Genomic DNA, 26,447 nt, shown 5'->3' with positions numbered 1-26,447 from the left:
TCATCATTCGATTTTTTTTTTTTTTAATTTGAGATTGAAAAAACAGTATTTGCCAATAGCAAGGTTTGTAAATCAACTCAATTAGGTATAGCTGGGCATCTCTAGGTTTCATTTTATGTCAGATCTGTTGTTTACTTGCCAACCCAATGCATTTGACTCTCTGAGGTCATAGTGCATAAATATAGGGTAGTTAGATTAAAATTAGCTTACAGAGAAGTGGAAACTTGAAACAACCTTCACAAGTTTAGCCGGGTTTTCGTTTAAGCATAGTACAACAATGGTGAAACGCTCGGAGGAACTATTCAATATTCGCTTCGAACACAATCCACTATTCACACACGACTAACGATTATTATAGGAGCAACCCCATCGTCATTTCTGTGCCACACCCACATACTTAAAAGTAATTATGTCAAAAAACATACTCGTGCTTTTCCCTCCTCTACCCCGCATCTGCAGACAGCACGTCGAAAGCTCCCCACAGTGCAAGAATATTTACGTCTACGTCTCGGCCTGCGCCGCAGAGAAGCCGGCCAGTTTCTTTCCAATGGCGTCTTCGGCTGGTGTGTTCGACGTCCTATCCCGCCTATACATCGAAAGTGGTCCCAAAGTGGCTACAAATGACGTCCCAGAAGCTGGCATGTCACGTCGGATGTCGTGATCCTGCCAGGTGGTGCTAGGGGTCCCGGCAAAAAGTAGAAGCAAACGCGAGTGTCGCCGGTGTTCCAACTCCTCGCTGTGGAAGATTCCGTGGACCGTCGAGTCGCAGAGCGGCCTGCAGCAGAAAGGGGCATCCGCCATATCCACCACTGTTGCTGCGACGCCACCAGGATCGCGGTCGGCGACGACGTGACACTTTTAATGCGAAAGCATCAACTGTCCCATAGAGCGAGCCAACGTCATCAGCCGTGCCAAACGGCAGATAAATTCCCGAAGCCGCGATCTGAGGCATCCCAGCTTTGAAAACACGCAAAAAGGCAATGATATGAAGCCGTCGCGTGTCAGTTTCAATTGGTGCCACCTCATGGCACTACATACCGGCACAGGAGCAGAAACAATCAAGGCACAGAGAGGATCACATGCTGCCGCGGCGCTGAGGCGATCACAAGCGGCCTTGGTGCCGAGGGGATCAGAAGTGGCTGCAGCTCAAAAAATGACATTCATGCTTTCGCATTCACAACTCATAGGAAGCGCTTATGTGTACCTCAAGCCTTTTAGTGACGTCGTTAGGTGGAAATGGAAGGACCACTTTCTAGGGCTGTTACCTTGTTCGTAAGTCACAAGTGATTTTCTGAAACTTTTAACGGGCAAACGCAGCCCCGTTTTCGGTAGTTATCACCATTCAGCCCCGTGCATTCGTCGGCCGCCATTTTACCATAAAAAATTTCCGGAAATTGTTTCTAGCTTTTTAGTAAGATAACATTCGTTGTGAAACTCAGGCATCTGGTTCAGACAGGTCACGCTAGATTTAGGCAGAAACTGAGCGTTCAACAATAGACAGTTTGTTTTTGCGATTGCAAAACCTCTTTTTTTAGATACACCTTGTATAGCACATTCTGCATTAAAACCACATGAATGTGAAAGATCTGCAAAGATGATGCTGTAGTATAAGATTTTTTTTTTTCATGCACTGCACGGCATAGTATAGCAATCTCCATGGATGGAGCAGTGCTCAATGCTCGAAACGTGGTTTCAACCACATTTCTGGCAACAGGAAATCACACCAATGTTAACAGAAATGACTTTATTAGGTTGTCGGGGATATGAGCTGGTTCTATGTATGCTGTCATACTTTGGGTGACAATGGTGCTGTTTTGTGCATCCATTAAGGCTCCAAAGAAACATGCTTCTACTAGACCAGGAATGGAGCGATGCGTTCCGAGCCACAAAACGCGTTGGAATGTTACGTTTGGTTACTAGTCTTCAAAAGTACATCACTTGTACGTATAAGTATGTTTGCACTTTCAAAAACAGCAGGGCAGTTTGGAAGTAGCAACGTAATCCTTCGCGTTGCAATCTCTGGGCCCAAAATGAATGGTACTGTGATATAGGTACATTATAAACGAAAGTTACGAGAAGCTTCATCACGTGCAAGTTTGCAGTAGAGACTGGGGCTCTGATCTCGTGCACTTTATCTCTCGTAGCAGTCGCCCGCATCGCCACTTTCCTGCGAAGCACGTCGAGAGGCAACCGCGGGCCCTGGGAAGCATATTCAGAAATGCTTGTGGAGCGAATCGACGGCACTCTGACCAGCACGTTTTCATGCACGTCGATCACCTGGCTTACCTGGGGGAACAGAGGCAAGGGGGGACTGAAACCTAGGTAAACGTGCCTCGGTGATTTGTGCACCAGCCTTTAGTCCGCTCCCAGATTTGCATACTCAACAAGCGTAAGCAAGTCTGGGAGCCGACTAAAGGCTAAAAAAGAGAGTTAATTGCTAAGGCGTGTTTACCTTAGCCCTCTAAGAACCCCCCCCCCCCTCCTCTTTCTCCACCAAAATTGGCCCGTTGACGTACTCCGCAAGCTTTTCCGAATACGCCACCGAGGTTCAGGTTCAAAACCGTTGTCTGCGCCGGGGGCTCAACACTCTTGTGTGGGTGGGCGGCGCTCCCCTGCCCGGAAGAAGTCTTTCAAGGGCCCCAGCAGGTGGCAGACGACGGGCACGCTCCAGGCTCGGCCCAGCAGCTGCTGACGCCTGCCCAGCGACAGATTCCCCACGTCCGTGTAGTGGCTCGGGAAGCCGAACACCCTGCGCATTGAGGGTGTTCCGCTGGAACACTGCCACACGGTGAACCCACGGCAGGAGAGCAGAATGCACTAAATTATCAGTGGTCTTGAGACAAAGAATAAGAGAGCGGCGGAGAAGCGGCACTGTATCCCTAGGGTGCACAGCGCTCGGTCGTAACCAAGCGCAGGTGCGTGAATTGGCGTTAGGCCCAATCACCCACTCACGTTTTCTTGGGAGCAAGTTCTTGCGATTTACAGAGAGAGAACATGCTCGCGCCATCCATCAGGTGACCCTGGAACTGCATTTTTATAGAATGAAGGTTTTGCACCATTTGTGAGACCAAATGTTCCTACTATCATGAGAAATGGTCATTTGTAACACTCAGCTTTTCAAGTCAAGAAAAAAAATTATTCAGAGAAAATGTGTGGAAACTGCATGTGTTCTCTTGTCATAAGAAATCTTAAGGTATCTTAAAAGGCCCCTGAAAAGAAACATTTTTTTTAACCGTCTGGTTGGGACACACATGTCAAAAAATAAATTTTACGCGAAAAATAAATTTTTTAGAGCTATCTTGACGGCGCGAGATGCGATTTGGTTGGCAGTCACCTCCTTTCCACTTGTTTTCTCTCTCAGCATTTAGGGTGCCTGGAGGAGAGGTGGATCCGCTTCGTTGAGGTGGAAAGAGCGAATGCCCGAGATGGTAATTCTGGAATGTCCCGTGACGTCATGGACTTTGCGCGCTGAATTTTAAATAAATCTCTCGCCTTCAATATTGCTTTAAATTTTTTTTTTTGCGTTAAATTAATTTTTTCTTTTATTCGCGTCTCAAACACATTGTTTAAAAAAAATTTTTCTTTTCAGGGGTTCTTTAAGGCATGCGGTCGTAAGCAGTCACAAGTGTGTGAACCAGCATTTTTAATGTGTGTGATGATGACTATGTGAATGCATGCCGGCACAAGACCGCTGGCAGGAAAACCGACGGGAAACGAGTGATCCAGCAAACCTGATCCACGGGCCTGTCCCGCCCGGGGAAAAAAAAAAAGGGGGTGAAGCTCACCGCTCTAGCTCGGTGATCCAGAGCACGTCGGCTCCCCGTTCCCCGACTTGGATCGGCAGCATGCCTTGCTTGCCCTGCCTCAGAGAGTTGCTCCGTGTGGTCACCGTGCGGATTTTCTCCACCTGCGAGACGCAGTGAGCGCGCAATGAAGTAACTAATTAAAAGAGCCAGAGTATATCGCCACCTATTTCTTGCACCGCCAACTCCTCACTGGTGGAGAAGGTGTCGCGTGTTTACCAATTTGGCTGCTGCGCTTGCAAGGAAGAGGCACTAGGTTTGGAGCGGGATATATTTCTCGCTCATGTGATCACAAAACGTAAATCTTGCGTTGGAGTTTGACGAGCAGGAAGGTTCCTGAACCTTCAGACGTTGCACTTCCCACTTGGACGTGTGTAATTGTGCTCCTTTTAGAATGCAAGCGCAGTTTCAAAGTGGCCGTGGACAAGCAAACAACACAACGATAACAGCGCGTGCGCTTCTGAGAGACTGGAGATACACGACAGTGCCCGCACGGTGAATGGCCACCTCGCGTCATGGCACCCATTAAGTTTCCTGCAGGAGTGAAGTCCGCTTCCTGCAATACTTGTTGGCCAAAATTTGAGATTGTTGCAATTCTCATCTTCACAAGTGAAGCGTAAAGTTTTAACGCCTATAGGAAAGCGGCCATTTCCGAGCTTAGCAAACAGCTTGGATTTGTCCCGGTTCAAAAAACGAAACCGTGTATGCACACTTCGTTTTTTATTTCTATCGTATGACAGTTTCGACTGCTGTCGGTGGTGGGTGCGCCCGCCAACGAGAACTCGGCTGCTCCCATTTCTTGTGCTGTACGGATCCACAAAAAAGACAGCGTCATTTCTATGAAGGGAAGCCAGTACAGGCCCGGAACCGAATCGGTGATCGGGGCTTCACCTCGCTTGAACAAGCGGCCCTTTTGGAAAAAGTGTGCTCCCCCCCCTGCGTCCTCACCAGCGCCTTCCTGTTCAGCAGGGGGTTCAGCACCGAAGACAGGTCGACGCTCCGCTCCAGGATGCAAGGAGGCAGGGCTCTGGGAACAGGGGGCACCCTCAGGCACCGAACAAGTGGCACCCGAAACGCGTCTCGGACTGGCGTGCTTAGTGTCCCATCGGCAGAAATCGAGGAATTGTTTTTTTAGACGCGGTAAATGCACAGTTGGAGACGCTCCTGTTCCAGGCACCATAAAAAAAGGGCCGTAAGGTGCTGCAGCGGCACTTACGAGTACATGCCCGGAACGTTGCCCCAGAAGTAGCGGGCCCGAACTTGCGCCGAGAAGAATCGTGCGTCGAGGAGCGTTGGCTCGCACTGCAAGCGAAAAAGGTCCGTGCGACTCGCAGGTTGTGTCGCCTGCTCGGCATGCGCCACCACGCAAACGTACGCTGCGGCGACTGGACGAGAGGTACCATTGAGAGCGTTTCTTCTATAAAAATGAACTGTTTTTGGAAATCGCCGGTTCGGGAGGTTGTGATATGAAAATGCGCGACTGTGTGCTCGAGCGAGTGCGAGTGATTCCTTGACCAAAGGAGCTGGATCCTGCTGGCTTCACTGAGCTGTGGTGACTTGAGTTGGGCTCTGCTAAAGTCCCTTTTGAGCCTATTGTGGCTCACCATTTTACCCCCAGTTTTGTTGTAATATAATGTGCACAATGTAGTGCACGCACATGTTCCAAATGTGCAAATTAGACATAGCACAACCTCGAGCAAAGTACGACACACGCACCAAAAGTCTCAAAAGTGACCCTTCTCGAGATTGTGTTATGTCTAATCTTCACCAGCTCGTTTGCGCCCAGACTTTCTGCGAACACTCTTTCATCCTGGAAATCCTCAAACTCTCCATGTTTTCCGCCAGGTGGTGCCAGTTATTTTTCAAACAGAATCCTCGAATTATGCACAATGGCACACTGAAACTTACAGAAAGTTCTCCGCAGATGTGGGAATCAGTCTCATGAAATACGGACAATTAACGCTGTCCACCACAGTTCCTCCGGGTCAAGATTTTCCTACTGACCCCCCAGAGGGAGTCTATTTCAAATCTCGACCAGAAGCTTAAAGAAAAGAGGGGAAAAAAAATCAAGACCTCAAGGAAGCGAGAGATGGTCCTCTTGCAGTCGCGAGGCATTGCTGCAACGTTCTCGTACACCCAGAACAGGTGGTGGCCCCTGTTGGCCAGTTGGACTGCTCGGAGGAGGCGGTGGAAGTCGAAGAACAAAGCGCCGCTGCCGCTGCAGTCTGCCAAAAATTTGTGCGGCAACTGTTGTGCCCAGGACGTGCACACTCTATCTACAGACTAAGCATTCTAGAAAATCCAAGACATACGTCCAATTTCCCTATTAAAAACGGAATCAAAGAGTGCTATGCGCCCCATTTTGGTGCGATTGGGCACAGAAACCAAAGGGTGCCGTCGAATGTACGACAGCCAGTTGCGAGTGATCACAGTTCGCAGTTAATTGGCCCCGTCTCAGCGCTTGGAGCAATAACTTACAATTGGCTGCCGCACGTCCGCCGGCACCCTCTCGTTTCTGCGCTGAATCGCAGAAAGACGGCCGTGTTGCAATCTTGGATTCAGTTTTTAACAAGGAAACCGATTGGCTATCAACTTGTTTTTAGAATGCTTAGACGCCATAGATTGGGTAAGGGCCATAACCAGACAACCACAAAAAGCCCTTTAGTGCAACTTTAAGGCTGGTTCACACACTTGCATTTGGTTGCAACTGAGTGCACTGTGCAGCCCTGTGCCCTCTTAAAAGTGATAGAACGCATTGGGACTCTGGTGCAATCTATGAGGTGGCCCTGGAATGTTATATTTCACTAGAGAGACGGTTTTGCAGTATTTGCAAGATGAACATACTATCTATAAGAAATGACTGTTTATAATTAACGTTCACAGAGGTTTTTTAAGCCCATGATGAAAGAATGATGCATGAAAAAAACATACGCGAAAAGTGTTCTGCGGATACCAGATTACGAGGCTTCACACACACTTTTTGAACCAAATGCGAGTGTGTGAACCAGCCTTTACATGAAGTCATGTAACCTGGTCACATGACACTGCGTTGAATTTAGAAGGCAGGTAATGAATTTTATTGGTGGCGGCTCCTCGTGACGTTGCATACCCCGTGTTAAATTGAGAACTGCTAACAAATGTGTGCAGCAGATTACTGCACACCAGATAGCCCTGCTACAAGTGTCGAAAAAAAAGTGTCAAGTTAACGGCCAAGCTTTTCGCTACGCAACTTCTCGAGTAAGAGACAGCCCTAGAATGCCGAGCACTCGGTGGTCAAAGCACAAATGGCCGGGTGGCATGCGTCTTCAACAGCTTGTCATGCAACAACAAATACAGTAATCTCTCGATATAACGAAGTCAACAGGATAACAAAAAAAATTATATAAGCGGTAATTCGATAAAAATGAGAGCCAGAAAAACAGTGCCACCAGCCTTGAAGGTGGACGGGAACACTACAGAACACTGTGACTGTATTTTTAATCAAACAAATCTTTGTTATAAACATCTCGTGGCAGCTTTACCGAGTAAAAATATAATTAACTGGAGTTTGCCGACAATTTCATCTGGGTATCAGTTCTCCTCGACTTGCTCCAGGAATTGCAAGAAGACTGTCACCGCCGCTGCACTCCACTTTGTTTCGAAGCAGCCGTAGGATGTTTTGCGTCTCCGAAGACGTTGGCGTTTCCACGAGGTGCCTCTCTGACGTCGCTTCGTGTTTACCCTGGCCGCATGCAAGGTCTACAATCGCAGCATCCGTGGCGGGAGCAACAATGGGAATGTCCGCAATGACAAGCATGAAAAAATCAATGTTGCCCTCAGTGGCTTTGCCAGCATGTTTTCACACACTCCTGCAGAGACCGCTGTAGCTGTGAAAATTGTGCTCCGGCTCGGCAAGCATGCTTGCAAGAGAAAATCTGATATGCGCGAAGCAGTTGGTGATGTTTCAACTTCAGGTCACGAGTGCACTTTCTTCTGCATGAGAAACTTCTCAAACCCGTCCAATATGCCTTGCTTGTTCTGCAAAATAATGGACAGTGTCGAACAGCCGATGCCGTATTTTGGCGATTTCCGATTCGGGCCGGCCACTTTTCTCAACCTCGGTAAACACTTTCGGTAAACACTCCTAATCTCCCATACGTGTGCGTGTGGTATGCTGCAGGCGCGCCCGCATAGGCGTGTGCGTCGTGGTCTCTTGAAGGGATGATCTCCTCCGGGCTCTATCGCCCCCTTGACCCGATTCCGACAAGAGCCAGGCAGCGTTGGGCGCAGGCGCCGCGAGTAGCATCGGAATGTTGACGGTGCTCCCGCTGCTCCCTGCTGGCATACCTGCGTTGGCCCATCAGCATTGGAAGCAGCGCTCTGTGAGCTCTGCGTGCTCTGACCTCCGTGACCGATTTACTCCGTTTTCCCAGTTTGCTGTTTGCCTCAGTGGGGAGGGGAAGAAAACGCAAGGGTCTCCGTACGCCTCCGAGTAAGCTTGTGTGCTTTCAGCACCTCGGCCTTTGTAATAAGCGTTGTCGGCAACTGATATACTTAGAATAATCGGGTAAAATTATGTGCATTTCGGTCTGGACTGCGTTAAATTTCGATAAAAGTGATAATTCGAAAAAAGTGATTTCGTTAGAGCGAGGGATTACTGTACAAAATGGACACATTATGATGCAACAGCGACAGACGCCCATGTACAGTCTGTCGCAATGCAAGACCTGCGGGAGAAGCTTCGCTTCCAGCACACACTCGTTACTTTCAGTGATGCTTTCACCTTCCGTCGTGCTTTTGCCAGGGACGAGACGTCCGACAGCATGACACGCCGGCTTCTGTCACGTCATTTGTTGCCACTTCGGGACCGCTTTTGATGTATGGGCGGGATAGAACACTAGGCACGCCCGTCGAAGAAGCGTTCCAGACACCATACTTGTATTGCACACGTTGCGGCAGACTACAGGTCGGTACAGGATGCAACAGCATGCCCGCTTCGGAGGCCAGAGCGGCACAGGGAAGCAGCACTGACCGTAGAGGCCCTTCCTGGCAGGGTTCACCAGGGACAGGTCGTTGCAAGGGGACCCTGCCAGAAGCAGGTCCACGGGGCACAGTGCCTGGATCTGGCGAGGGAAGGGCGGCTTCGCTCGCAGTTGGCACGCGGGCAATCGCCAATCGCACCTGCGCATCCGTCACACTTTCCACAGGGCCCAGGTAGCTGATGCCGGTGCCATGCTGGGTGATGCCCACGTTAATGGCACCTTGATCCACCTCGCTGGCGAAGTACGCCTCCACTGCAATGCCAATCTGATCCAGGACAAACCTTCCTACAATAGAGCAGAACGTCTTGTTTTTTGTTCCGGGTTTCAGACGGCAGAGGCATATTCCAAAATCGACCTAACACATGTTAAATACGCGGTTTCCTTTAAGTTAGGGAGTGAACATTTTAGGCTGCATTGTATAAAGTTCAGTGCCCTGCCAGCCTTTACAACTATATCATCCACATGAAAATTCCACGAACAGTCAGCTGATAGCGTGACGTCCAAGTATTTAAATGTAGAGTCCTTACTATTCTTATTTATATAATACTGGGTTTCGATTTTCCTCCTTTTTTTAGTGAAACATAAATTTACACACTTTTTGAGATTTAAAGTCATTTTCCATGTAGAGCACCACATAGTAATGCACTCTAAATTTATTTGTAACTGGGCGGCATCATCTCTGTTACTACTTTTTCTGTACAGTATAGACCACTTACAACGTAACCGCTTATAGTGCAGGACCGGGTATAACGCAACTTTTTTAAACCACCGGTTCGCCTCCCATAGAACTCCATGTAATTACATACCGCTTAAAATGCAGGCGCGCGAAGGGAAATACCGGTTATAGTGCGGTTTTCGGAACAGCCCGGCGACAGCGCCGACCGACCGACGCAGTGAGCACGCTTCCCTGTGCGACCCTAGATAACGAGCCGTAAGCAGCACTCGCGGGGCAAGGAGGTTGCTCGATGAAGCGAAGAGAGGCTTCAGTTGCCATAGCGACGGAGGGACGCACACACGTGTCGTTCACGTGTGTGCGTCCCTCCTGGTCCCTCTGCTGCGCTGGAAAACAACCGCAACGACAGACCAATCGCAGGTCGAAAAGTGTTCGCGCGCGTTGCATGCCGGTCGCGGGCCGGCTGCTTCTATCCGCGAACATGGCGTCGGTTGTGATCGTCGATGTAGACTGCGCAGAAGCTCATCGTTCCGCGTAGAAGCGCTATCCTTGACTGTGAATTTTCATTGTGTGTCGCTATGATAACCCAGCACGTACTAGAAGGGAAGATCCACCTACTCGTGCGGCGATGTTGTGGCGGCACTCTCAAGACGGAAGAAACGCCCGTGTCGTCGTGTTTGTTTACTTGGACTACAGTGGTGCTTTCTAAGCATTTGTATTTTCGAACATCGCCCGGATTTCTCATTTGGAGCATTTCATGCATGTGCTCAAGTTGAAGGTATTACGGGCGCGTACCGTATAAAGGATGCGAATTTTCACGCGTTTTCATTGCCGGAGAAAAGTGATTAGGGTTAGCAATCCTGAACGCTCGCAACGTCCATCTGCAACCCGCGACGCCGTCAAAAGGCTGCGCCAGGCAAAAGTCGCTCATTTCTTTCAAAATGTGTGACACACTTGAGAGAGAAGTGTACTAGTCTGGTGAAATAAAGACTTTCCTCAAACTAAAGGTTTATTTTTCATCTAACATAAAATAAATTCTTTTACAAAGGTAAGTTGTCTGATGGCATGCATTTTGGCTTCAAAAATTGATGTTTTGGTTATAGTGCGGTACCGCTTATAGTGCGGATTTTCGCGACTCCCGCGACATACGTTATATGCGGTCTACACTGTACACCACGCAATCATCGGCAAACGACTGAACACAAGATGAAATAGCCAAGGAAATATCATTGATATATATATATTAAGAACAAAAGCGGTTCTAAGACCGAGCCCTGTAGGACCCCTGATGTAACATTAACGTATGCCACACTTTTACCATTCACTAATACACACTGACAACACTCTAGCAAATAATTTTCTATCAATCTTAGTACCGTCAAGTCTATATTTAACATCATAAGTTTACTGAGCAGAAGTAAAGGCAAAACGGTATTGAAAGCCTTGCAAAAATCTAGGAATATACAATCTGTTTGGCCTCTCCCATCAACATCAGATGACAAGTCATAATAAAATTCGACAAGTTGCGTGGTGCAAGATAAGCTCTTACGGAAACCGTGCTGTTCTTTAAATAATAGATTGTTTTTTGATATATGATTTATTATTTCAGTGTATAAAATATGTTCTATGATCTTGCATGAGATGAAGGTTAATGAAATAGGCCTGTAGCTTTCAACATCTTTCCTAGAACCACCTTTGTGAATAGGAACTATGTGAGCGGTCTTCTAGTCGTTTGGTAAGAGACCCACAGATAGTGACTTTGCATAAATTAAATAAAGACAGAGCAAACGCCATCTTGGCCATTTGCCTTAGTTTCGTCGATACTCTTTATTAGCACTTCAATACCACTCACGCTTAGTTCCACTGGCTACATTATTGCGAAAGTGCTCACGGGTGACAAACAATTAGAGTTGCATTTGGGTAAGAAAACAGATCAAAAGTTATTATTTAAACACAAAGCTTTTTCTGCATCCTTTACAATTACCTGCCGCTTATAGGAAATATTGTTTATTCCTGCAAAATTGGTGCTGCATCCCTTTATATTGCCAAAACACTTCAGGATTTACCTATTCTCATCATTTAGTCTACAAAAATAATTTTCCTTAGCACTTTTTATATTCAACTTGTATTCCCAAGTTACCTCAGCAAGTTTCTCGAAGTGATAGTTACTTTTGGTTTTGTCAAATCTAACAAATGCTCACCTACGTTTTTTAATTAATTATTCCAAGGACGTGAAGCCACCCATGGTTTTTTCTGTTTTTTAAGCATTGTCGAATCTATGCTTGAGATATACTTATTCATAAGGTCAAGTGACTTCTTTTTAAAAACCGACCATGAGGCATGGATATCACAATCCTCGAACAGACACTCAAAAACAGGCAAGTGGTCAAGAAGTTAACCGGAAATACTACAGTAATCACCTTTCTCAAAGAAACAGACTCTCCTTGATGGACACGCCTTCGACCAATTAGTTTCTGTTTTGATGCCTGCAATGACCGCGAGATGATCACTAATACCCAGAATGACGTCTACCAAACTAACGAGATTTGGTGAGCTACAAAAAAAGGGGTCTAGAATACTATTATTCCGAGTTGGCTCTTTCACGTACTGTAACAATCCAAAGGTGTCTGCTATGCTTTTCATTTCAAGGTTGACGTGGCTATTAACCTTGTTTACACAAGTGCCGTCTTGCCAGTCTAGGTCTGGCAAGTTAAAATCTCTCGCTAGCAAAATAGTTTGGCAAGAGGCCTCGGAGACAATATCATACAGTAGCTGCAATGTGCCGAAATCCAAGGTTGGCGGTGAATAAAACGACCCGACAACAGAGGAGGAATGATCAGTTAAAGTGACTGTGCACCAGATTGACCTGACGGCGTCGTGACCAAGATCGAGTACAGATGGCGTTAGTGAAGAATGAACCAGAAAAAAGACCCCTCCACCGAGGCGGGGCCTATCCTTCCGATAAGCAATAAATTCCTTCGGAAATACTTCACTATTGCTGATAGAGGGATTCAGCCAAGATTCTGTCCCAAAACACAATATTAGCCTTGACGGATGCGATTAATCCTGCAAATTCATCCACTTTATTTGCTATACATCTGCAATTTACGACAACAGCAACTAAAACACAACGGACTGTTTTCTTTTTCTTAGTGGGGCGTCAATGTTTCGAGACAGGAACAACTTCCTCTTTTTCTTTGTCCCAAGTGAAAAGCTTACCAGTAACATTTAGTTTGTTAAAGTTTAATTTTTCCTGATTGTCTCTATCTGGCTTTTTATTTTTTGCAAATTCCCACAGTCGCTTGCGGCTGTGGAAATTTTAGGATGGTACGTCCTGTTTTATTTACCTCGGGCCTGCAAGGTGATCTCTGAATAAAGAAAAAAAAAAAAAGATAAAGGCCGGGCTTTGAAACAGACTTCTCCAAAAGCGGGCTTGGAGGAGAAAGGGAAGAGCTTAGTTCGAACCACGGCACCAGAAACGTGTCCAGGGGTTTTCAGCATACGATATCCTGCCCATACAGTAGAGAAGCCTCCAGACCTTGTAAACAACAAAAGCCATTCTAGAGAGCGTTTGGCTCTCAGCCACAAATCTAGGAATCAATGGGAGGGTCTGATCTGCTGAAATGCTCAAACTAGAAAAACAATTTCAATAGGGGCACAGGTGGTAGAGGAAATTTGGTTGCTCGAGGAACTTACAAGGGTGCTCTGGGGACGACCGACCGACTGACCGATCGACCGACTGGATTCGACCCGACCCGACCCGACCCCACCCGACCCCCCTCGAGTTCAAAGGTAATGTGTGTGCCATTGACATTTCCCAATCTCAAAACATTTTTGCTTTTTCTAGTTTCCTCTCAAGCTCAATTTGTCTGCACCACAATGTTGGCTGTACGCTGGGGTAGATCGATATGCTGTGCACCTACAGGGTGAAACAAGGAGACGGCAGGCTCTTTAAATCGACCGCAAAATTTGGTTTCTTAACCTATCACGCTACGACTTTGTGCAGCTTTGCCCACAGATGGTGCATTTTTTTTGTAAAATTTGAAAAGAGCAAACTTACCTGAGGAAAAAGTAAAGAAACAAAAAGGCTTAGCTCCTATGGAAACGCAGCGACGCCACCGATCTTCAAACAACACGGCGCCGTATCGCACGGGAGACAAGAGATGGCGCAAACGGTCGCGACGCCAACTGCCGCCAACGAAGAAGCAGATGACGCCGAGAGCCGGCGTATTTAGCAGACAAGGAACTGCAGTTCCTTGTTGTTACCGCGCCTGTTTTTGTTTCTGCGACTGTCACCGCCTGCGGAACACGCGCCGCTTTTGAGTCGAAAAGATTGTCTGCTAAAGACGCTGGCTCTCGGCGCCGTATGCTCGTCCGTTTGTGGCGTTCGTTGCGCCATCTCTTGTCTCCCATGCGAAATGGCGCCGTGCTCTTTGAAGACCGGTGGCGTCGCTACGTTTTCATAGGAGCTAAGCCTTTTTGTTTCTTTACTTTTTTCTCAGGTAAGTTCGCTCTTTGCAAATGTTACAAAAAAAAATGCACCATCTGTGGGCAACGCTGCACAAAGTCGTAGCGTGATAGGTTAAGAAACCGAATTTTGCGGTCGATTTAAAGAGCCTGCCGTGCGGTCGATTTAAAGAGCCTGCCGTCTCCTTGTTTCACCCTGCAAGATGAAGAGTCCTGTGCCTTCCCCCTTCCCCCCCCCCCCCCCTAAACATCACCACTAGAGGGACGCAGCACCACCACGCTTGCGTCAGCATCACCGCCAGCATGTCATGCAGCATCTGACAAGCGCAAGGCTAGCACGCGGTGATGCCAAGATGGATGGTGTCCGCCACTTTGCGGCAATTCTCGTCGAGCTTCGGCATGTTCACTGCTTGGAGCATGTTAGTGTTTTGCTGACGACGTCGTGCACACGCAACGTCTCGGATGGTATTGGGTAATGGCTCTCGAACGTGGTCTTTAGTGTGCCTAGATTTCAGAGTGTTTTGAAACTGTTCAATGAGGCGTCACGTGGTTTATGGGCTGCGTTTGCGATACAAGCTGAGAGGAGGAAATGGAAGTGTTGGCTGTCAGCCAACGTCTCCACTTTCCTGCCCGCTTTCCTCCTCTCCATGCGACGATGCAGCGCACGCACAATAGCGACCAGTCCACCCGGGAGGCGTCCGACGTTACATTGCAGACGCTCGCCATGGTTTATTAAAGTTGCACCCTCTCTTAAATCTAAGCTCTCTATACTCCGTGTCACTACATGTGCGCAATGCAGGCAAAGGCAATGCCAGGCAAAGAGAGAAAGGGTGAGCACTTTAGGAAGGTGGGACGGGAGAGGAAGGCAATGGAGGGCGACGGGAGAAAGGAAGAGCACTAGAAACGCTAGAAACAGATTTCTTTCCTCTTCCCCAGCCTACCTAGTGCTTGCTCTTTCTCCCCTCACCTGGCATTGCCTTCACCTGTACTGCACACAACTAGTGACAGGGAGTATAGTGCGCATGCACGAGACTTTCGGGCGATCACCTGTGCCGATGCCGTCGAAAAGAGAGAGCACTCTGATGGGCCTGCGCTCCTCCTCCAGCGGCACGGGGGGTGGCGGGCAGCGGGGCCCCGGAGGCCGGAAGAGCTCCAGGAGGCGCTGCTGCCAGTCGGGCCGACAGTGCAGCAGCCCCACCGCACGCCCGGAGCACAGGTAGCACCGCCACGGAGAGGCTGCCAGCACCTGCAGCCACACATTGCACTGCACTGCGATTACGTCCGCGAAGACGACGGCGAGCTATTCACAACTATAGCAAGGCGGACGGCACTACCGATCAGCCAAAACATTATGTCCACCTACCTAATGCCACGTTGATTCACCTTTGACATGCAAAATAGTTGCAAGGGTCGTCTGCTGAGGAGTAACGAACAACTTGGTGAAACTTCATCATCATCATGTCTCTTTATTGTGCCCATAAACGACCAGAAGTCTGTAATGCAGCACTGGTATGTAAAAGTTAAGAAAATAATCATGCACAAATTCCACATGCCAAAATATACATCATGAACTCAAATGAAGAACAGAAATCAATTCGACCAACTTATCTACATCACTAAGTATAAAATAGCACATTATGCAATTGTTTTTTTAATTCAACATAGTTATTGAAAATATCTAAGTTTTCATTTCCAAAATTATTGACAGATATCTGCATTTTAGATAAAGGCGAAGACATTATATAGATTGTTCGGAGTGTCAAAAGTAAAAGACACTTGTATTAAAACGAGCCGGAACATTAAAATTAACTTTGCATAGAAGCTCGGAGTCAATACCATTATAAATTACTCTGTGCAAAAATACTATATCACGCGTCAGCATTCTGGTGGATAAAACTTGAAGCCCTACTGTAGCAAAAAAAAGTTCATAATTATAAAAATGTCTTCTGCCAAAATGAGTATCATAAGCTATGCGTACCAGGCGTCTCTGAACAGACTCTATTTGTGCTTCGTCATGTGCACTAAGAGAATTCGGCGCTATCGAACCAAATTCCAACCTAGACCTGATAAGGGAGCAAAACAGGCGGAGCAAGCAAGCATGACCCACAAAATGCCGAGTCATCATTCCCAGCAATCTAACTGTGGTACAAACAATCTGGCTGACGTGGTAGCTGAACGATGGCGAACTATCAAAATGCACGCCGAGATCACGACTGAGACACTCGTGAAAAAATCTTACCGTCAATCGAATACAAATATGACACAGGTTCCCATTTTCTACCGTACGACAATACCTTAGTTTTTTCAGGATTAATTATTAAAAGATTTGCCATACACCAATCAAGTATACACGGCACATCATTCTAAAGAAACACACAGTCATCCCTCGAACGAATTGTCAAAAAGAGTTTGATGTCGTCAGCAAGTAGCAACGCATTTGAATTAGGTACGCAAGTTTCAATGTCACTGATAAGAATCAGAAATAAAAGTAGCCCTAAATTGGAGCCCTGGGGTACTCTAGACGAGAAAAAAAAGAATCAGAAAAACTGTCTGAAATACGAACGACGTAATGACGCTCGGTCAGACAGCTTTTGAACCAATTTATGAGCACAGGCGAAAATCCGTTCTGCGATAGCTTATGCAAGAGCAAGGCATGATTAACTTTGTCAAATGCCTCGGAGAGACCAAAATAAATGATGTCAACCTGACCACGACCATAGACGTAGGGCGCCGAATAATCGAGAAAGGTATATAGATTAGTCTCAACTGAGCGTCCCTTAGGAAAACCATGCTGAAAGGCGGTAATGCATTGATTAAAATAAAAAGACACTTGTGTGTGCACTAAAATCTCAAATACCTTTGCAAAAGTGCATAGCAGGGCCACAGGGTGATAACTGTTTGCAGCAGAAGTATTAAATTTCCCAGCCTTGTGTACTGGAACAACAACCGACTCCTTCCAAACAAGTGGAAAAACTCCCATACACAAGGAAATATTAAATGTATGTTCTAAGACCGGTGAAAACGCACTCGAACAACGCTTGACAATAAAATTGGGAATCGAATCTATGCCAGTTGATAATTTCGGCTTCAGTTTTTTTATGGCCTCCATCATTTCAAAGACGTCCGAGTAATTGTGATCATTCAAAAATGCACTTTCCGCAGGAACATCCAAAAGAAAGAAACCATTAAAGTGACTTGCAATTATGTTAGCAACCCCTTTAGGGTCAGACAGATATCCTGAATCACTCTTTAAGCTGATACCTTGTCCACTGCCTCTAGTGTGCTCTTTGGCAAATTTCCAAAGTTTATCTGGATTGTGTAACAAAGTATCTTCCACTGTCCTCCAATAAACACGCTCGTTATAAATAAACAACTTTTTCACGAGAGAGCGATAGATGCTAAACCTAGCGTACCATGTTCTTGCTTCGTTGTTCTTGTACATTTTATGACAGTGGGCTTTTTTGCGGATATAGTGATTCAGATCTTTTGAATACCACACAGGGTACTTTTCGGGCTTGGATGGTCGCTGAGGAATAAACTGATCAATTCCATTTTTTACTGCTGCTCTGAACGATTTTGCCACTGAATCAGCTGAAACGGCCTCTAAAATGGGCAACCAGTTATAATCTTCAAAACACCTATAAAGGCTAAAATAGTCACTTTCTTTGAAAGAGTAATACATACAGCTTTCACTATCTGCTGCTTTTAAAGAACCATAAAAAGTGACAGTAAAAGACGGGTGATAGACGTCAGCCTTTATAAGGGGAATTTCGGCCGTTTATCGCTTCCCATCTTTTGCGACTACAAAAAGCATGTTTACTTACCAAGGCCAAGGCTACGCATGAAACGTTTTGGGTCCTTAACGATGCCTTTGGGACTAACTATTTAGTCCGGTCGTTTGTCGTTCATGATGGTCAAAGCTTACGGTTTGACCCTGCTGGACAAAAGAGCAAGGACGGTGCAGATCCGGGTCTCAGTCCTTTCATGCTTTAAAATGTGTTGATCTCACTGGTGACGTGCCCTTCGCATTGTAGCCCATAAGACGTTTACCCCCAAGCTGATGACCATGGTGTGTTTGCTCCGATGTTTCTTTCATGACATTTCGCATGCATGCAACAAACTGTCTATATATAAAAAAAAGTGATGAATCATTTTCCTAAACGACTGCTCGAAAGTAATTCATTACATTACTTAACTGCCAGCCTAGAAAAGTAATTTATTATATTAGTCATTACCTAAAGTAATTTAATTACTGTAATTTCATTACAGTCATTAATGCCATCTCTGATCCTTACTGACCTGCTTTAGGTAGTTCTGCATCTTGCATCCTCCGTATATGTGGAGTGACAAATGGAAGACAGCCCCAGTGTTACCGAAATTGCTTTGAATAGCCCAAGGAAAGAGGCCCATGAAAAAAAACAAAAAAAACATTTAAGGCTGGTTCACACACTCACGTTTGTAACCGGGCACATTGTGCAGTCTTGATATCTTTTACGGGAGAAGACACTGGCGCCATCTATCATGTAGCAGGGGAACACTAGCAACTTCCGTATACCTCCTCACGAGCTTGGAAAACTTTTAGCATCATAAACAACCATTTTTCATAGATGGATGCACATTTGATATCGCAAATACTGCAAAACCAATATGTTTATTCTGTCAATTTCTTCCCTCGTCGTAAGAGAGCACAAAGCTGCACACGACACACGGTTGCAACCTATTGCAGGTGTGTGAACCGGCCTTTACTCTTGTGTGCCAGCATTTCAAATGCTGCGATTAATTTTCGATCGACCACCGCACACGCCATCACAAAAACCCCGGTCGTGGCAAGTGCGCGAGTCAATCGACAAACGAGTTGACTGAGAAAGCGCCTGGGTCCAGCCCTACCTTTTCGAGCTCTTTCCGATGGACCAGCCTCTCGATGCATCCCACGCAGAAGCACCTGAGGGAAGTACCCTCCCAGGAGTGAGTAAGGTGCAACATGCCGTCAATCGGTTCTGCCTGGCCGGCACCTCAACGCCCCGCGACTCAAGGACTATCCCAACAGAACACAGCAAAGGCTGTGCATGGCAAAAAAAAAAAAAAGTGTGCACTTTACGAAAAGCGTAAAAAATCCGGCGTGCACAAAAGTTTTGAGCGAGGACATCAACTACGCAAACAGCATGGCTTTCCTCTTCACCTCATCCCATTCCCTTTCTTGTTTTCGGGAAATTGGAAACTGACAACGACGGCAGAGGCCTTGATGAGAGCCAGCAGAGCATGGATTGGCTGTTCCTACTCGCGTTAACAAGCACGCTCCAAGCTTCTGCCAAAGGATGCAAGTGAGAAAGTAACTTTTCCTTTGGCTAACAAATGTGCCAAAGTGGACTAGAACGAGAAGAAAACTTCCACTTCAGGTACAGCAAATGCTGTGCACGGCATTTGCTGTGTCTTGTTTGGACAGCTATGAAACAGGGTTTGCCGTTTTTTTTCCCTCCGTTCTCACCTGTTGCATGAGCTCACGTCGCAGACGACGAGGTGCCCGGTCCTCCCACAGATGACGCAGTGGTCCTACGAAACAAGCAGATTCCAGCGACATGAGAGGCTGTCTGTCGTAAAAAGAAACATAACAATTGCAAGACTAAAAAAACAAAAATCAAATTTGACGTTTGTGTTTAGACAGTGCAAGGATGGTTTGTCTGAGGTAAAGTGACACTGATTTACGCAGTAGATGAGAAATCTAGCTAGTGCAGTAGCACCGCTTAGTTGGAGTCTTTAACGTGCGCCATGCAGTAGTGATACACAACTGACGCCGGTACAATATACTCCTCCAGATCACAACAGGTAGGGGTTTGGGATCGAATCCGGGATCCATGGGTTCTGCAGCACCAGCTTTCGCTCCATGCGCTCCAATGCAATGCATTACCACACTTGGTACGAGCGCTATCTTGAACAACCGAGCGTCCGACACCTCCCCGATAGCGAGGCTGCAGAGCTATAGATTTTTCACATGGGCCACCGGCGGCGAGTGCGGGGTGCAATTCTAACGTATGCCGCATCAACATTCGGTCGTGGTTTGTATTCAACCAACAAGAACACGAGCCTCAGCCAAACGTTGATGCAGCAATCGTGTCTAATCTGGTTCCTGTGCCGACCTCGACTAGGTGATGCAAAATATTCGGCACAATGGCCCCGTTGTCTAGGAGCCGTTGGTCCTGCCTCCACACCTGCCAGGGTAGGCTCGAAGGAGGTATGAGAATAAAGTGCAAAGCGTACGTCTGCCTGCCATCCCACAAACAGGTTTGGGTGCACCCGACGATTTAACGCTTTCCTTTGCCATTTGGCGATCCTGACCTCAAACCCTCTTAAGCTGCACACGCACACCTCTACGACAAAATTACTAGCTGGCAAGCCTCAATGCCTGTGCTGCAAATTGCCACCTCGAAAAAATACAAAATGTCCTCCCAAAAATAGTACTTATTTTTTCTTTTCGTTTTTTACTTTTAAATTAAACTATATGTTACCAAATACTTGGTCTCTGCTCAAATCTAGCACTTGCAGTTTCAGCTGACTGCCAAAGTTTTAGAGGCAGCTGTTAGCTGGTTCAAAGGTTATAAGCAATTTTTGGAAAGTTTCAATGGAAAAACTGCGGCCGTCGAAGCCCACGAATACGTAGAGCTGAATGGTGTAAACTACCCGGGAGGGGCCCCATTTTCCAATTCAAACTTTCAGAAAATCACTTACTACAACTTTTGAACAGTTAGTTATAAAATTTTGGCAACTGGTTCGGACAACTAGCGCCCCATTTGGGTAGAGACTGAGCATTTGGCGATGCTATAGCCTATTCCTGCTGTGACAAAGACACTAAATATTTCTCGAAGGCACGCCGTAGATCCAAGTGGGAGGCACAAAGAAGAGCGGTTCGAATTCCGGCCGTCGGCGACTTCTGAGCCGTGCTCTCACATAGGTGCCGTCGTCCTGGCATGAGAAGAAGGTCTCCAGGAGGCAGCCCCTACAGTCGGCGCAGACAGCACCCTCCACCAGGGGGTGCTTGCTGGCCGCAACGCCTGGCACCGATCCGCAAGCCACGCACACCTCTGCGAGAGCAACCGGAGCCACGGCCCGCCCGGCCGGCATTGGGCTAGATAGAAACGGGGAGGGCACCGTGTGCCACTGCAAGTGGCCTCGGTACCTCGAATTACAGTGCCTGGAATGCATCTCCTACTGGTCCGTTTACCGTATCCTAAAAGGTGGTCTCTCGATTTCAGACCGAGGACACGGTGTCGCGCTGTCACCAGTCACTATCCTGAAGGTGTTAGAGCGGCGGCGGTGGACGTGTCTGGTGCCTGTTCTGCTCCAGGCTGCTCTCCAGATCAACAGCCCACGGAAACTTAGGCAGCCAGGAGTTAGGACTCCGCAACGATGGCGACACTTATGTTCGTATTTTGTTTTGCAACTTCTACGCTTAGTCGCTAGAATCAAAACATCCAGCAGCGTGACGCTCTGGCTTCTGTGACGTCATTTGTTGCAGCTCCGGGACCACTTTTGATGCATGGGCAGAATAGTATTTACTCGAATGTAACGCGAGTTTTTTTTTCAAATTTCCCTTACCTAATTTGGGGGTTCGCGTCATAATCGAAACGCTTCAAAATTTGCCTTGGCGGTGTCGCAGCACAGGCTCTTTAAAATGGCTACGACAAATCTCGGGATCTTTCAATCTTGTGCTGACAACATATACACGCTGGAAACAGCCTATCCAATACTATTCTTGTTTGCAACTCGTTGCGCCCTTGTTAGGGTTACGGGTTACCTTCACAACGCTTTCTCTTTCCGTTAGGATTACTGTACCCATGTGCCCGTGTTGTCCGTTTTTTGTGAGCTGCTGCTACGTGCTTCCGCAACTGGACTCGAGCAAATGGCGACGCGACGAGCTCAGTACGACGCCCGCTTTAAAAGAAGTGCAATTATGATGGCTGAGGAAATCGGAAACTCTGCCGCGGCTCGACGGGTAGATGTGACAGAATCGACTATCCGTGGGTGGAGGCTCCAGTGTGAAGTGCTCTTGAAGTGTAAACCCAGCCGAAAAGGCTTCTGCGGACCACATTGTAGTACCTTTTAAAGTACTTTTTTTCCCTCACTGAACTCGCGTTACATTCGTGTTTTTTTTTTGCTCTGTGAAAAGTCGCCCCTTGCTTTACAATCGTGGTCGCATTACATTCGAGTAAATACGGTATTTGTCTAAAATAACTGATTGGTGTACATCATGGCAAATGACCCTGAACATGCGAAAAACCGTATGCACGACCATTACTAACGAGAGACAGCCTTTGGGGTTCAGCTACACCATTCAGGGGGTTACGTTAACAAATGTCACGGATTATAAGTACCTTGGAGTAACTATAACTTCAGACCTTAAATGGACACACATAGAAAATGTTGTTGATAAAGCAAACAAAAGACTAGGGTTGATCCGGCGCACGCTCAAACTTGCGTCACAGGAAACTAAGCTGATTGCATACAAGATGTTAGTGCGCCCCATTTTAGAATACGCATGCGAAGTGTGGGATCCACATGTAAAAAAATTGCAGTTAAAACTAGAAAGTGTTCACCGACGGGCAGTGCGTTTTGTGTGCTTGCGGTACCGAAGGCAGGAATCTGTGTTCCCTCTTTACGGCGAAGCCAATTTACCGTCGCTCCAACTTCACAGGAAACAGAAAAGGCTAACTCTTTTTTACAGAATTATAAACAACTTACTACTGATCGACAAGAATCGATATATCAGTGAAGATAAGATGCAAATAATGAGGAACAAGCACGGAAGGCACATGAAAGAACAAAGGTTTGGTAAGGATTGTTTGAAATATGAAATTTTCTTGCAGACTGCACGAGATTGGAACCAGTTACCGGAAAGCATTGTAGGTGCATGTAGCCGGGGGGAGTTCGCACCTCTTATTTCAACATTTTACATTGCATGGGCTGACTTTGTTGTATTCTATTGTGGATGTTGCCCATAGTTTCATGTGTGCATCGTGTTTGTTCCGGTGCAAGGTAGCGTGAACTGGGTTTGTATGTGCTTGATGACTGATTCTTGGGCTGTAGTTACTTTATTGTGTTAAATTTACTCATGTCTTCTATTCCTATGCATTCCCTTACCATTCCTATGGTAAGGGACAGATAGTATTTTCAAATAAATAAATAAAAAAGGAACTGCAAAGCAGACGAAATCAGTACCCCGAAAAAAAAACAGTCAAAATATCCCGACAAACCATTTTTTTAATTGATTATCTGTCCATTCAATATGTTTGATTAGTAAGGATGATAAAATAATGCATTGGAAACTGATATCAGAAAAGCTCGCGCCACTTTTGAGTTGAAAATATTGTCTGCTAAAGACGCCGGCTCTCAGAGCTGTATGCTCGTTCGTTGGCGACAGTTGGCATCGCGACCGCTTGCACCATCTCTTGTCTCCCGTGCAAAGCGGCGCCGCATTGTTTGAAGACTGGTGGCTTCGCTGCGTTTCCATAGGAGCAATTGAAACACCCAGCAGTAACGTTGGAGACCAGTGGACCAACCAGACACCAAGTCCATGCAACTAAGCACTTTGCGTATGATGTTCCTATCGTCGGCGGCTCTTCATGTGCACCATACAACCATTAATTAAATCTTTCAGTACCACTCTCAGGATACGTCGCACCCCCCCTCCCCACTACTCCCGTGTATACATGTTTTGCGATTTAAGCTCACTCCCAAGGCAATTAGCGTAAAAAAAAACTATTGCGGGCTTGTCGCACCATATATGGAGAGGTCACAAAATAAATGCGTAAAACTTGCATGTTCATTTGGCAACAAGTGGGGCACATGTTCCTTCATCCGCTCTGTCGCTTTGTCTCGGCGGCGCAGCCATCGCACATCACAGTGGTAAGTGCGTCCGCTCTTTGACGGATGAAACAATTTATGAAATTTTGATGAATTCTGAGACCGATGAAAATGATAACAATAAAGCAGCTTATCTGAGTGGCTTGTTTACACGGAATGTCGTGGATATAACTGTTGAGCAGATAAACCTTCTCCAGTGCCAAATACTTGCTGTGGTTACGTTGGCTGGCCGATCCCGCATACAGCAGTGGAAGACGCAACTGCACGTGAATTACTGTAAACGACTTTAATTTCGCGAGGACCTAAGTTTAGCAAGTTTAGCAGATCACCTACAATTCGCGAAAAATAGGTCCCACAAACAATTCTGGTAAAAAGTAAACACATTGATATTGAGATCCCACCGCGTCGCGAAAATTAGAACCCGCAAATTATTCCAAAACTTCAGCTTTGATCTAAATGGCGAAATATTGAGCCCGCAAAAAATAAGTTGTTTACAGTATACGTATTTCTGCTTCTAATGGTGATGGCGCATGCAAAGAAGAGTACCACTGCCGATCGTTACTAGCATAAAATGTCCGCTGAACCAACATGCAGAGAGCAGTCAGAGAAAAACCCGGCAGTGAAAAGGATAAAGGGACGTGGTAAAAACATTTGGTCTTCCGTTCTTTGTGGCGATATACAATGCCCTTGGTGCGCGCTCCTCCACAAGAATGAAGCTCAATGCAATCTATCTCCCCAATGATAAATCTGAGGCTCGGAAAAACAAAAAACCGGACAACCAGACACATCAGGACACTGCTGATTTGACTTTACAACGTTATAGTTACACAGCAGGAGTATATTTCTTATGTTAGCTGTGCTTTTTGTTGGGGGCCATGCAGGGAAGCTGTATGCCTGTTTCTTTGTTAACCATTTTGGAAGGAGGTGTTGATAACCTTCGGAGAGGGTGGACGACATGCATAAATATGACGTTTAAAAACAGTAGCCGTGTTTTGAGATGTGTGTGGTTGTCCATTCATATTTTTATTTTTCCCAGTCCCCAGTTCATCAAAATAGGGTTAGTTCACCAGCTTGCCAGTGCTCTTTCTTCCCTTTCACTGGCGATTTACGTGTGCGACTGCACTTCCTTGCAATTCCAAGCGGGCAACTCGAACGAGGTGCAGTCGGCTTACCCTCGATGCGCCCTCTGCCCCTCCGCAGGTCCTCAAGAGCACCTCCTGGCGGCGTGAGTGGTGGTGAGTGACCGATCCCGGCAGCCCACCTGCTGCTTGCCTCACCCTCTCCACTCCCCGCCTCGACGCGTGGGAAAGCCCTCTGCACACGTCCCGCTTCTTCCCGCTGCCTCCTCAGTCGCTCCAGGTGGACCCCGACTCTCTCTGAAACTGTGGCAAAACGGTGATTTTGAGAACCGTACTACGCAATGTTTGAACGCAGAATGTGCGATCCCCGCGGAAGGTGCGACGCATGTGTGCGTCGGAAACCTTTACGAAATGTTTAACACTTGCTTTAGAGGACAACCTGTATGAAAGAGCACATAAAAAAATAATAGTGATTGCCCCTAAAGAAGGCCGCAGAAGCACACTTTGTGTATACTGACTTCATTTGCAGGGGAAATGATTTTTTTTTTCCTTGTGTTTGGTGCCTCGCAAATACGAGGCTTCTATTTCCCATTTTGGTTTGTACAAAAGGAAGAAACCAGAACAAACAGCTACCGTCGCAGGTTGACCTCATCAATCTTGATTTGTCGAAAACCCGAAAATGAAAATCCATACACGAGTGCATCTGTTCACATTACTGCACTAATAGATACTTGCAGAAACTAGAAGAAAAACACAAGCACAAACAATTTCGAATTTATACACGACACTGCTCACTGCATGCAACATGTGGAAAATTGTAATACAACATTAGTTAAACATTTTATTTGATCTCCCAAAGATATTCACGGATTGGTGGCACTGCAAACGCCAATGGCAAATTTGTGTGGCACCAAATTGAGTATAGGATGGCAATGTGTTAGTTAAAATGGCAATACTACATAAATCCCTCATTAACATGAAACTTGGCTACCTCGAAATATTGGTTAAGTCAAAAGATTTTCTTGTTATGAAATGAACTCCCAACGGCAAAATGTTATTATTTTTTATTTATTCAGTTTCCTACATTGCCCTTACCAGGCATCATTGTAAGGGGGGCAGAAACAAAAAACAAAACAAAACAAAAAAATATATATATAAAGTATACATCTAAAATATGCGTGCGATTCCGAAAAAATTCCAATGACATCAGGTATGAAAATGACATACCAGAAAATTTGCAACAAAATAAGAAACAACCAATTGGCAAGTACTGATGGCTTACCAAATCTTGCCAACACATATTGCAAATATGGCAAAAAAAAAAAAAAAGACCAGGCAGGGCACTGCAAACAATGAACATGGTAGCCCAAACATTGGTTGACAAAGAAACCAATCATCCAAACAAAATCACACACACAAAAAAAAAATCGGGATGGTAAAAAAAAATAAAAAAATGGGTGCAATTGGCACTTGGCTTATTTCAAAACCGCTTATCTCGAATTCTTTTCTAGTAGTTATGACTTCTAGTTAAGAACGGTTTACTGTAATA

General features: G+C 46.3%; 1 protein-coding gene across 3 annotated transcripts; it reads right to left on the bottom strand.

Annotated features, from left to right (window-relative positions):
• Positions 1–1,731: 1,731 nt before the first annotated feature.
• LOC115308357 (DNA (cytosine-5)-methyltransferase 3A) lies at positions 1,732–25,133 on the bottom strand. Of its 3 annotated transcripts, XM_040208132.2 has the most exons (12): positions 25,097–25,133; positions 24,992–25,036; positions 20,907–21,040; positions 19,450–19,514; positions 15,012–15,210; positions 8,964–9,109; positions 8,776–8,905; positions 5,877–6,028; positions 5,020–5,105; positions 4,752–4,830; positions 3,786–3,907; positions 1,732–2,749 (listed from the first exon to the last, which is right to left on the bottom strand). In XM_040208132.2, the coding sequence occupies exons 4-12, from the start codon at positions 19,456–19,458 to the stop codon at positions 2,581–2,583; spliced, it is 1,092 nt and encodes a 363-aa protein (XP_040064066.1). In that variant the 5' UTR covers positions 19,459–19,514; positions 20,907–21,040; positions 24,992–25,036; positions 25,097–25,133; the 3' UTR covers positions 1,732–2,580. The 3 variants fall into 3 exon arrangements, with proteins under 3 accessions (XP_040064066.1, XP_042144858.1, XP_040064067.1); XM_042288924.1 differs by having other exon boundaries at positions 24,992–25,125; XM_040208133.3 differs by having other exon boundaries at positions 8,815–8,905; positions 24,992–25,125.
• Positions 25,134–26,447: the final 1,314 nt, after the last annotated feature.

This window comes from Ixodes scapularis, unplaced genomic scaffold (genome assembly GCF_016920785.2).
Source record: "Ixodes scapularis isolate PalLabHiFi unplaced genomic scaffold, ASM1692078v2 PGA_scaffold11__112_contigs__length_91849675, whole genome shotgun sequence".
In the NCBI taxonomy this organism is placed as follows: Eukaryota; Metazoa; Arthropoda; class Arachnida; order Ixodida; family Ixodidae; genus Ixodes; species Ixodes scapularis.
This window is presented reverse-complemented; position numbering and strand designations above follow the sequence as displayed.